Source organism: Macaca mulatta, chromosome 3 (assembly GCF_049350105.2).
Source record: "Macaca mulatta isolate MMU2019108-1 chromosome 3, T2T-MMU8v2.0, whole genome shotgun sequence".
NCBI classification, from domain to species: Eukaryota; Metazoa; Chordata; class Mammalia; order Primates; family Cercopithecidae; genus Macaca; species Macaca mulatta.
The window spans coordinates 195,002,007-195,014,157 of NC_133408.1; the positions used below are offsets into that span (position 1 = coordinate 195,002,007).

Below are 12,151 nucleotides of genomic sequence, written 5' to 3' on the forward strand. Positions count from 1 at the left end.
GTGGGTCTTGCTCTGTCTAACTCAAGGGAAGCTGAGGCACGGTTCCTCGAGGGTCTTGCTGCCTAGCTGGCCAGGAGTAGAGTGTGGATGGAGCCACACGCCCTGAGGTCCTTTCCAGGAAGGAAAGTCTTCCAGCCTCACATGGGCCTCCGTAACCGTCACTCAAAGGCAGGTAAGCAGCCCTGGTGCTCAGAAACCACGGCAGCCCTACGGAGGGAACGCTTTGCTTGACGGGACCTTTCAGTACTGTCTTTGTTGGGATTCTCCCAGGGCTGTTTATCGGGAAGGTTCTGGAAACACTGGAGTGGAGGGGAAGTTCTACTGGAAGGCAGCCAATGAATGCTGCGTTTGCAAGCCGGCTGCCGTGGCGGGGGCAGGGTGGGGGGAGAGAATTCTGCCGGGAAAATCCTAGAAGCCGGTGTGGAACGTGCAGTGGGATGCTCCCTGGCGAGTATTCACAACCCCTGCCCTAGGGCCTGAGAGCTGACTCCCTCCCTGCCAGGCTGAGTACTGTCAGGCAGGGAAGGCGGAGCTGGGTAGGGGAGTCAGGGGAGCCAGAGGGAGAGCAAGTCCTGCTTGGTTCTGCCAGCTGCTCTCTGGACCTAGGGGTCTGGGAGTCACCAGGCTCCAGGGAGTGACCCCCTAACCATGGTCAGGGCACCTCTTGCCCATGGGCGGGCATAGGGAGCCAAGTGAGGAAGGTCAGAACAGGGGTGAGGCTGGGGGCGCGATTCCTGCAGCCCTGGACGTGGGCGTGGAAATCCTCTTCGTGGAGACCTCTGCTTGCTCCTCGGGGCTCACCTGAGCTTCCTGACCGATGCTGGGGCCTCACTGCTGGGCCTCACGTGGAAAGAGCCACTGCACACCCCTGGGGCTGGGGGGTTTCTGTCTGAGCTGCAATGGGGCTAGTAGCAAAGTACACAGAGTAGAAAAAAAGCGGGATCCCCACATATCCCGGGGCTCCTGCGGCGCAGCCAGACCCAAAGACCCGCCTGCTGCTGGGAGGACACGCAGACCCTCATGGGCACCTGGCCCTCATCTGTGTCTGTCCAAGCCCCACATCCACACCGGGGACTGAGCCAGTGTGGGCAGAGGCCTGCCTGCAGCCACAGCCCTCTGACTTGCCGCTCTCTGGGGGCCTCCTTTGACTCTTCTTCTAAGCAAGGGATGCCTGACCTGAGAGAAGCTGGTTTGCACATCTCCTCTGTCCACACTGCCCTCCGCAGAGCCACCCCAGCCTGAGGCTAGACGGAGAGAATAGCCCGGTATGGACACAGGCCACTTTGCACCCATAGGGTCTGCACAGTGCCCGAGAGGCCACTCACTCGCTTTGCTTCTTCCCCTGACTCCCCTTAGGAACTCGGGTTCTCGGGGGAACCCGCCTCATCCCTCTCACAGAGGAACAGCCTCTCCAAGGACCCTGTGGCATCAGCACCCTCAGCTCTGAGGACACGGCCTGTGTTTCATTCCATCCTGACTGAAGTCCAGAAAGGAGGAAAATGCAGGCAGGGTGTCCGGCCACCCTGTGGCCAGCCGGACCGGGCTGGGAACACCTCTGGCTTCGAGGCTCCTCCAGGCAGGATGACGGAGGCCCGAGACCCTCTCATTTGGCAGCTGTGTACCTTCTTTTGTTCTTCACTGAAGGCCAAGCTGAGCACGGGCTCTGTGAGGTGCTGGGTGGAAGGAAGAGAGTGGCCCCCGCAGTAACACCAGCCTGGCCCCCATCCCAGTCCAAGCGGGGCAAGGGCAGAGCTGACTTCACACTGCCAGATCCCCTGCTTTCGAGTTTGGCCAAGTAGCCTGCTGGCAGAAGAAAACAATGCCACAGGAATGTCAATCACAGCAAGGAAGGGTTTTCTAAGTGGGAAGGATGAGAGACCTTCTAGAAGTTTCCTGGGAAAGATGGTGCAGCTCTTTGAAGCATGGGAGTGGTGGGACGTGATGGGGTCACTGCGTTGTGAGTTAGCCAGAGGCAGGAACTGCTGAGCCACACCCCCACCGCCAGGCCACGCTGTTCCCCAACACGAGGGCTTTAAAGACGAGTTCTCCAGCACGAGGAACCCACATGCACGCCTACAGGGTGCGCCATGTTTGCAGAGAGAAGTCTGTGTGTAATGCTGGCCTGGGCTACTTCTGACTGAGCAGGAGCCCCAGGCAGAAAGATCGCCTGAGATCAGCACCAGCTCCTTGTAGCTGCGACTCTGAGATTGCCCTGGGCACACTGGTGAATGTAGCAGCCGAGCTGCTTTCAAATTGCTTTGCAGACTGAGTGTTCCTGACAAAATCAGAAAAGTCATTTCAACTTGATCGCCTTGAAGTGGAACATCCTTCAAGACAACAGAAAGCAGGGGAGGGTGTGGCCCATTTTCTCCAGGCAAATTTAATTCCATTCTGGTATTAGACACATTGGAAAGGCTTAGGACTCCCATACGTGGACTCCTGGGTCACATCACTCAAGGATGAGGTGCGAATTCGAGGAGGGTGGAAGGTACAATTTGGTGCCATCCCAATCCCCACATGGCCCTCCATCCACTGTGAGAGCTGTGGCCACTCAGCCTGATTCCCCCTGTTCTCATCAGTAATGCAGAGACGCTATTCTTTCTGCAGGGTCAGTGTCAGGACTAGAAAATCACTTAAAGACTGTCGCCCAGCAGCTGTCAATAAAGAAGGGCTACCCGGCTCCTCCCCTTCCAGCCCCTTCCTCAGGGCTCTGCAGTCATTTCCTTGGTTCTCCTTTGTCGGCCCGGTAGAGAAAGACTTCCTTTCTGCTGGCCCAGGAGCACTAATGATGGGTCTGATAGCCCAGATTGGAGTTATTGAAGTATTGAGACTCAACTTATCTTCAAAGCCATGCTAGCTGGCACAGACCCCCACACCTACACATATGGACACAATGCACACACGGACAGGGACTCACATCTTCCCTGGCCCTGCTTGACAGTGGGAATCAGCTCCCGGCCGGGTATCGGGGACCAGTACTGTTCTGGGTTTTGTGGAGGCACATGTCCTGCATTCAGGTGACCACAAAGGACCTTGAGATTCCTGGGTGCAGGCGTCAGACCTGCAGCAGAGCAGCCAGTGGGCCTGCACGGGGTCCCTCCGGTGGACTTGCCAGACATGCCTCTTGAAGGATTCATCCTTGAGTGTGCCTTTGGGGAGGCAACGAACCCAACAGGGACCCCTGAGAGCCCAGCACTCTCCTTTAGAGGTACTGACCTGTGGATGGAAATTCCTCCCTCATTCATAACTGAGGCGCATTAGAAGCCTGAGGCACTTTCGGTAAGGGCTGCCTGTCACAGCCCCACAGTTCAACCACGGCACCCGTCGGTGACTCTCCTTTCCTGCCCTGTCCTCTTTGGCTGGGCGCACAGCTCCGGGAAGACATGGACCCCACACAGACGGCCTGGCTTGCATTATTTAAGGCAGGTGCAGTGCACCAGGACAAAGGAAAGCTGCAAGAAATTCAGACCCACTTCTGTTTAGCTTTGAGTGAGTTGGGATATATTGGGGAACACCTTTCTGTTAATATTTCTCCTAGAATGATGCTGAAATTGGCTTATGTGCTCTGGGCACCTAGTACCTGAGGGCTCAGAGGGGAAGGTGTCCCCTAATGGGTCCCTCCTGGTGTCTTAGATTCCATCCTTCCAGCACCCCACTCACCACCTCTGATCCTCAGGGGGAGCCCCTCTCTAGGTTGTGCAAGAACATTTCTTCTTTCTCCATAGCCAAGTGTCCCATCTGTTACAGAAAGTGGGTCTTACAACCTGCACCCCCAACTAGAAATCTGCAGCTCTTGGAAGGGGAGGGAGTGTGGTACCCAGGAGGGGGCCGTTCTGCTTCGAGCATCTCTAGGCCACCCCTTTGGCCTCTTCTGGGCCCCCTGCTGGCCTCACCAAGAACCATGGATGCGCTATTTTTATTCTGATGAAGAACAGTGCCGAAACGTCTTTCGACTTGACGAGACACAAAATTTAGGTGCTGAGAGAGATACTTCAATTTCAAGCTTAAAGATTACTTTGGGTCCCCCAGGACTCAGAAGCAATTTAGAGCTGATACCCCGAACAAGAGAAAGGTTAGAAGATTAAGACCAACTGCTGTTTGGATAAATGGTTGGTAATTGCCCATATCCGCAATTATACACTGGCACATAATATCTTTTCCGCTACCTTTCTCCTCTCCTGCGTCCCATCAGGATTGATTCGGAAGGAGCCCACCTTGGCCTTCTTTTGCCGAGCCTTGGTGATGTCGTGCTCTACCTCGTCCATCAGGGCCCTGCAAGCTAAACAAGACACAAAACAGCTGTGATCAGAGGAGGAAGAGAGCCGAAGCCAGGCCTGTGCAGGTGGCCTCTCTGGGAGGGGCAGAGTGACTTCCTCTGTGCCATCCTCCAGCTAGAACAGGGACAGTGCCGATGTGCCCAGGACCTGGGGAGGACTCTCGTCCTCTGCAGAGTTTTCAAACACAGCAAGACAGACTTTTTTTTATGTTCCCTTTTGTATTTTGTGTTTTCAAAACCATATACAATCTACTTTTACATTTAAAATGTGCTTTTTTGTTTTTGAGACAGGGTCTCACTCTGTTGCCCAGGCTGGAGTGCAGTGGCACTATCTCAGCTCACTGCAGCCTCAACCTCCCACACTCAAGCCATCCTCCCATTTCCACCTCTGAGTAGCTTGGACTACAGGCACACATTGCCATACCCAGCTCATTTTTTTTTTTTTTTTTTTTTTTTTTAGAGACAGGGTCTCACTATGTTGCCTAGGTAGGTCTTGAACTCAAGACATCCTGCTACCTCAGCCTCCTAAAGTTCTGGGATTACAAGTATGAGCCACCATGTCCAGCCTTAAAATGTGCTTTCCTATTTATTTATTTATTGAGACAGAGTCTCGCTCTGTCACCCAGGCTGGAGTACAGTGGCACAATCTTGGCTCACTGCAACCTCTGCCTCTCAGGTTCAAGCAATTCTCCTGCCTCAGCTTCCCGAGTAGCTGGGACTACAGGTCCTTTCCTTAAATACAGCAGACGCTCATCCACTGAGTCCATGGGACCTGGAAGCCCCTCTGGGTTGCAATAATTACACCCAAGTAGCTTCTGCACTGTGAGAAAAGTTGGTCGAAACTAGGCCTTTCTCCAAAAGATACATTTTTGCTGGATTTGAAGTCAAAGGGGACTCTCTGAAATTTATTTTTATGGGAAATGCAGCTGGCTTTGTCCCCTAAAATCCCTTCTCCCCAGGCCATGGCTGCCCAGTGGAGACAGCTGAGCTGTGCCCTTGGGTCTGAACTCTCACAAATAAAAGATAAATGAAGTGATGTGTCCAACGTCAGCCTCATTTGCTGAACCAAAAACGGATTCTGGCTTTCCTGTCTGTGGATGGAAGTCAGCATGTCAGAGCCAGCCCAAAGGGATGTGGGAGAAAAGAGACAGCGATGTCAGTGTCCTGACGGCCACGAGCAGAGGCTGCCCGCCCGTGTGGACCGCTCCCCTGGCTGTGAAATGAGACCCAAAGCTTCCATCTGAGTCACTCTCCCTCTGTCTGTGTTTTGGTCCCTGTTAGAACAGCATAGCCTTTCTCTGCCCAGCACATGACTTGGGCACAGTTGATACCGCGTTTAGTGCTCCCTTCTCATCCTGTGTCCGAATGCTGGCACTGAGGGCACAGGCTGTGTGGACGAGGTCAAAGGCCAGTTGTGAGCGTGAAGCTGGAACACCAGCATGCTCACTGCCTTTAGTTGCTGGGTATTGCATTCCACGTGTCATGCCCTGGTACACTCCAGGACGTTGTGGTGGTGATTCCAGCACTATCCCCATTTCACGGACATGGCTTGGAGAGATGGAGGGACTTTCCCAGGTGTCTCCCCTACCCAGTGTGCTATAGAAGTCAGCAGAGCCACTGTTTGAGGACACAGATGGCACTCAGTCCTCAGAGGCCCACAGCCTGCGTTCCCTCCCAACCCTGCTCTTAGGGGTCAGTGACCTTCAATCGATGTGAGAGATCATTGATCACTATGATTACCTGTTATTGAGCAGTACATCTAACGAGTGTCACTGGGCTCCTCTGGGGCCTGGAGGTCTCTGACAGAGTAGCCTGTCTCTCTGAGGCTTCTAGGAGGAGAAGGAAGTTTTCATGGCAGAGGCATGAAAACCTGTGTCTCAGGTGTCCCCATTAGCACTTACTGTTTGTACTTGACACAGTGCACAGGGGCTCAAAGCTACTGACCACAGCCAAGCCCCTCTTCTCTAGGAGCAGGACTTACAGCTCCAAGAATAAACACTTCCTTTCTGGCTCCCTTGCAGCTAGGCCAGGGCCTGTAACTTGGTTCTACAACCATGTGTTCTGGAATCTTCCTGAAGAGCCAGTGCTCGCCCTACGCCCTCTCTGACCCACTAAAGGTTGGATCTCAGCTCAGGCCCCAGAACCAGGGTGCCCTGGGAGATGTCAGGGTGAGGAACTCAAAGGCGGGTCCTGGGTCCTGCAAGGGGAGACTCTGTGCTGACTGGGACAGCACCCTCCACCCTTACGAGAGGGAGACGAGTGTCCAGGTTGTCTAAGCCACTGCTATTTTAAGTTTACTACACTCACACAGACGAGCATCACCTTCTACCTCTGGGATGGAAAAAGAAAGGATCCTCCGTGGCCAGTGCTCCCCAGTGGGGGATCTTAGCCAGGCAGGGCCAAGGCTGCCAGGGGAGTGTGGGCCCAGAATCCTGGGCCCGCAGGTGGTGGACAGCCCAGTAGGCTCAGATGAGGAGTCCTCTAGGAAGAGTCGGTGGTGACCATGTTACTGCTGAGAATGGGGCCGCCTAGGACCCCTGAGGACAGCAGGAGCACAGCTTTCAGACGAGAGTAGGAGGAGAAGGGATGGGATTGTCTGATGTCCTCTACCCTGGCTCCTGGGAGAGGGAAGATGGTGGGAAATGGTGTCTTGGAAGTAGAGGCCAAAGCGGTCAGCACAAAGGAGGGGTGGCCCCTGGCCTCCAGGCCAACTTCAGAGGAGCCATGCACAGCCCAAGAGGGTGGCCGTCAGCCAGGTGTGAAGGTTCCCTGAGAACCAGGGTGGGCCCAGTCCAGCATTTCCAGGGGCCCAGGTGGCCTCTGCCCTGACAGCCACCTCCAGCCCTTCCTGGTGGACCCAGGAGCTGGAGATGGTGCATCCTCACCGCCTGGCTGGCAGAAGACAGTGCTGGCCAACAGAAAGAATGTGGCCTTGCCATCAAGTGCCCAGCGTCAAACCCTGCTGGGCTGTGGGTGAGCATCACCCGGCTTTACCCAGAGTCTCTCCCATCATAGGGAGGGGGTTGCACAAGTCTGTAGGCCACTCCACGCCTGCTGTCGCCTTCCTGGCCCCACACATGGCCACTCCACGCCTGCTGTCCCCTTCCTGACCCCACTGGCTGCTTGGAATCCCTAACTTGGGCCCAGTGACAAGCTGGGGACCCCGTCTCTCCTCAGCATCTCTCTGCTTTCTGTGCCTGCAGACCTGTGCCCAGGCTCCTGCCCAGCTGCCCCAGCCTGAGCCCGGATGCTCCCTGTGCTGTGATCACTGTGGGTGTCCTTGGCTCCCTGGAGCCCCCAAGGCTGGACTTGCTGGCAGAAGTGGAAAGGGGCCAGCGAGTGGGCTCAGCTCGCAGGGCTCTCTGGGTCCATATTTTAATGTTCTGCTGCCTTCATTTCAGACCCACATTTCACAAGCACCAAGACAGGCCATGTAAAGGCAGAGCCCCTTGGAGTGCACACCTGTCATGCAGCAGCCCCTAATGTCCTAAGCATAGGTGTGGCAGTGGCAGGACCAGGGCACGCTCCCCCACCCAGGCCACGCAGGGCTTCTTGGGGTCAGGGTGGCCCCGTCAGCAAGGGAAGGTGCCGGGCTTCCAACAGGACAGGAGGGCCCCCAGGCCTGCCATCCCTGACCTCCCCTCGGAGGGGCCGCTCCACGAGAAAAGATCATTTTAAATTTCCGCCCCAGGTCACAGAACAAGTTAACAGAGTCACATCAGCGACCTGGGCTCCAGATTTCCAGTCCGGCATTAATTTAAATGTTAATCTGAAACCTTCACTTAAATCACAGGAGTTTAGAGTTTATTAGAGCAGGCGGCGGGAGTGGGGCCTCATGGGGGGATTGGCAGGTCACGTTGCCTGCCAGAGGGCAAGCCCCCTCCCGCTGGGCCCACCAGCCCCTGCCTTTCTGGCTGCCTCCTTCCTTCTCCCTCCCTTTCTGTCTTGGAAGATTTGGAAATGGGAAAGAGATGGAGGTAGATGTCACGACAGATTCAGATGAGCCCCCGGTGGCTCAGGAACCAGAGCCATCTCAAGGGGCTTGCAAGAGCAGGTGGCGTGCGCGCTGCTTCCCAACTCCACAGTTAGTGACACCACACAGGTAGCCCGGATCAACAGGGGTGGGAGCATTTACACAACAGGAATAGGCAGATGCTACAAATCAGGGCCCCGCCACCACAACACTCCTGCCCACACTCTGCACATGCCCACAGGGGCTGCATGTCCCTAGAGGTGAAGGGATCAATGAATGTCCAAGCATTTGCCATTTTCAAGGTTATGAGCAAGATGCCAGGAAGCCACCGAGGTCTAAGTCCCAGCTCGTGCGCCCCAGAGAGCTCATGTGTGATGGATGCCATGCCTCCATTCCTCCAGGGTGTCTGGGCCACTCTCCCCACCAGCAGGAGTGGCTATGGGAACCAAGCCATCAAGAGCTGTGGGCAATGTGGATTTTCCTCCAGTGGCCTTTACGCCACAAGCAGAGGTGACGTCAGAACCACGCGGGGAGCTGCTAGAAGTACAGACCCAGGTCCCAGCCTTGGAGACTCTGAGTCGGGGTCTGGGTTAGGCCTTAGATCTGCAAATGTCTTTGACATGCAAGAGGTCAGTGTGCTCTGCAATGGGGGCCTCCCTGTCCCAAGGTGCACCAGCTAGCAGCAGCTCTCCTGCACCCTGAGCCTCTCTGGAGCGGGTGCTGCTGGCCGGCAAAGAGGGGTACAGGGGCCACTTTCTCTGGTACCTCAGAGAACATGGCTCATCTCCAGAACAAACAACTTTCTAGCAGTTTCTATGAGCAAGGCAGGAGCCCCCGGTACTATGATGGTGGTGATTAAAGTGCTCACACAATTCCTTCCACCCACATTGCATCTCCTGCATGGCTGTGCCCACACTCCTTTGAGGGAAGACGAAGCCCTGACTCCCACAGTTGCAGGAGGCCAGCAAGGCAAACGTGCCGGAGGAGCCCTCCCCCAGCTCCTGCTCCCCAGAGTAGAAATGACTGATGCCACAGTCTTTCTTCAAGCCTGGTCTCTAGACATCCAAAAGCGTGGCGGGCCCCGCTCTGTGCTACGAGGAAGCCATGAGAAGAGGCTGAAACCCAATGGCGAGCTGCGCCCGCGCAGAGGCCGGGGTGAGCTGGATGCAGCTGTGCACGGCCTCCTGGGCACCTCAGGCCTGACTAACTCAAGAGCATCTCCCACCACCCACAGAATATCAGGGCCCACGATGGACTCGCAGCATCCTCCAGGCCCGCCGTGGTGCCCGTGGCTCAGGCAGGTGCAGGAAGGGGCAGGGCTTTGGAATCCAATCTCAGCTTCACCACACCCAAAAGCAGCTACCCTTCCCTCCTTCCTTCTTTCTTTCCTTCCTTCCTTCCCTCCTTCCTTCCTTCCCTCCCTGCCTCCCTCCCTCTTTCCTTCCTTCCTTCCTTCCTACCTTCCTCCTCTCCTTACTTGCCCTGTTGGCTGCTTCTGTCCCCCAAAAAGATATGCTGACATCCCAACCCCCAGTACCTGTGGATGTGGCCTTATTTGGAAATAGGGTCTTTGCAGATGGGATTGATTCAGATGAAGTCATACTGGAGTAGGGAGGGCCTTAATCCAAGGACGGGACCTTCTAGAAGAGGAGAGATGCAGGGAGGTGACCTCACAACACGGGAGAAGGCCACATGATGACAGAGGCAGGGACTGCGTTGCTGTCTACAAGCCAAGGAAGGTCCAGGACCACCAGCAACACTAGAGCTGGAAGAGTCAGGCATAGATCCACCCCTCCAGGTTTCAGAGGGGACGCAGCCCTGCCCATGCCTTGATGATAGACTTTGGGCCCCCAGAACAGGGAGGCTCTACTTCTGCTATTGAAGCCAATAACAATGGGGGTTGTGTGTGGGGATTACGCAGCAGGCTCAGGACACTCACACATTCTCTGAACGTTGTGCTGCTCCGGGCCAGATGTGGGAGGCGCAGCAGTGAGGGAGGCCGCAGCCCCATCCTCGAGGGTCCCAACCCAGCCGCAAAGACCCCATGAACAAGCTCGGCGAGCTGAGTATTGCTGCAGAGAAAGAGAAAGTTACAGGAATGCACAGTCACTCGGGTCCTGGGTAAGGCCTCCAAGGACAAGCAGGAGTTTCCAGGAAGGAAACCAGAGAGCACAGCGCCTGGGGCAAAGAGTGTGCACTCCCGGGAGGGCCCAGCCATAGCACTGGGTGTCTGAGCCATGGGAATGCATTCTTTATGCTCCATCTTCCTCACTGCTTCTTATTCATTTTTCTATCATAAGGATTTTCCCAACTTGAGTGTGGTTGTTGCCATTTTAAAAACTGTTACGTAACATCCAATCAAGCAGATGCACCATCATTTCCTAAGCTTTTCTATTTGTGCGTGTTAGGTTGTTTCAAAGGCTTACAAGATGGATAATTTAGGCTTGTAACCCATCCTCATTTGAAACATAGCTGTCTTTTCAGGTTAACCTAGAGCATGGTTGCATTTCATTTGGTCATTTCAACAAACTTTAAACGCTTCTCTTCTGAGTACTGTGTCCCACGGTGCTGGAGATGTAACGATGAGTGGGAGGAGCCACCATCACTCATGGAGTTTGCAGATGAAAGAGTAGCATCTACAAGTTCCAGAAAGGAGAAATGCAATGTGCTAAGCAAACCTACATGGATAGGGTGGCAGGTTAGAAAAAAAGACCGAAAGAAGACTGCAGCGTTTTGCCATCTTCCAAGAAGAGGTGGTGTCTATTGCCCCACCCAAGTCTGGGCTGGACCTGAGACCTGCTTTGGCCAGTACCTGTGGCAGAAGTGACATGCCAGCCTCCGGAGGCATCACCAGCCCACGAACCTCCCAGTCTATTCTCAGCCTGGGAGAAACAGTCAGCTGATATCTTCAGCCTCTGGCTTGGGGTGAGTTACTCAGCACAAGTGAGCTGGACCTTGTCAAAGAACACAGGAGGCTTCCCTAACAGAATGACAAGTAAGACCTGAAAGATGGTCAGGCATTTACCAGGTGAAGAGCAGATGAAGCTGTATTTGCAAAAACACCCTAGTGGAAAAGTGAAAGGTGAGTTTGATGCACAAGAAAAAACAGCAGCCCATGGTGGCTCACTCCTGTAATCCCAGAACTTTGGGTGGCTGAGGTGGGCAGATCACTTGAGGTCAGGAGTTTCAGACAAGCCTGGCCAACAAGGTGAAACCCTGTTTCTAGTAAAAATACAAAACTTAGCCGGGCATGGTGGTGGGCGCCTGTAATCCCAACTACTCAGGAGGCTAAAAAGCAGGAGATCTGCTTGAACCCGGGAGGTGGAAGTTGCAGTGAGTCAAAATCATGCCACTGTGCTCCAACCAGGGTGACAGAGCAAGACTCCATCTCAAAACAAAAACAAACAAACAAACAAGAAACCAGTAGCTCAGATACCCGGGGAGAAAAGAGAGGGAGAAGTGTGTTCTGTGCTAAGGTTACAGAGGTTGGGGGCCAGGCAGAGCCCTGAAGATACAGGTAGGGAATTATGTATCTATTCTCAGCCAAGTGGAACTACTGCAGTATTTTGAGTAAGGTGAGATTTGATGAGATTGGATTTTTGGTTTTTTCTTTCTTTTTTTTTGTTGTTGTTTTGTTTTGTTTTGTTTTTGAGAGGGTCTTGCTCTGTCTCCCAGGCTGGAGTGCAGTGGTATGATGTCAGCTTACTGCAGCCTCGACTTCCTGGGATCAAGTGATCCTCCCACCTGAGCCTCCCAAGTACCTGGGACTCCCAGCATGCCTATCTAATGTTTGCGTTTTTTGTAGAGACAGGGTTTTGCCATATTGCCCAGGCTGGTCTCAACTCCTAGGCTCAAGCAATCTGCCCACCTTGGCCTCCCAAAGTGCTCGAATTATAGGCATA

General features: G+C 54.4%; 1 protein-coding gene across 1 annotated transcript in view; it reads right to left on the reverse strand.

The window, feature by feature from the left end:
* CNPY1 (canopy FGF signaling regulator 1) overlaps positions 1–12,151 on the reverse strand; it is a 73,034-nt gene that overhangs the window by 43,833 nt on the left and 17,050 nt on the right. The window contains exon 2 of the mRNA XM_077995226.1: positions 4,167–4,279. Coding sequence (XP_077851352.1) covers positions 4,167–4,279 — 113 coding nt within the window. The remainder of the gene's footprint in view (positions 1–4,166; positions 4,280–12,151) is intronic.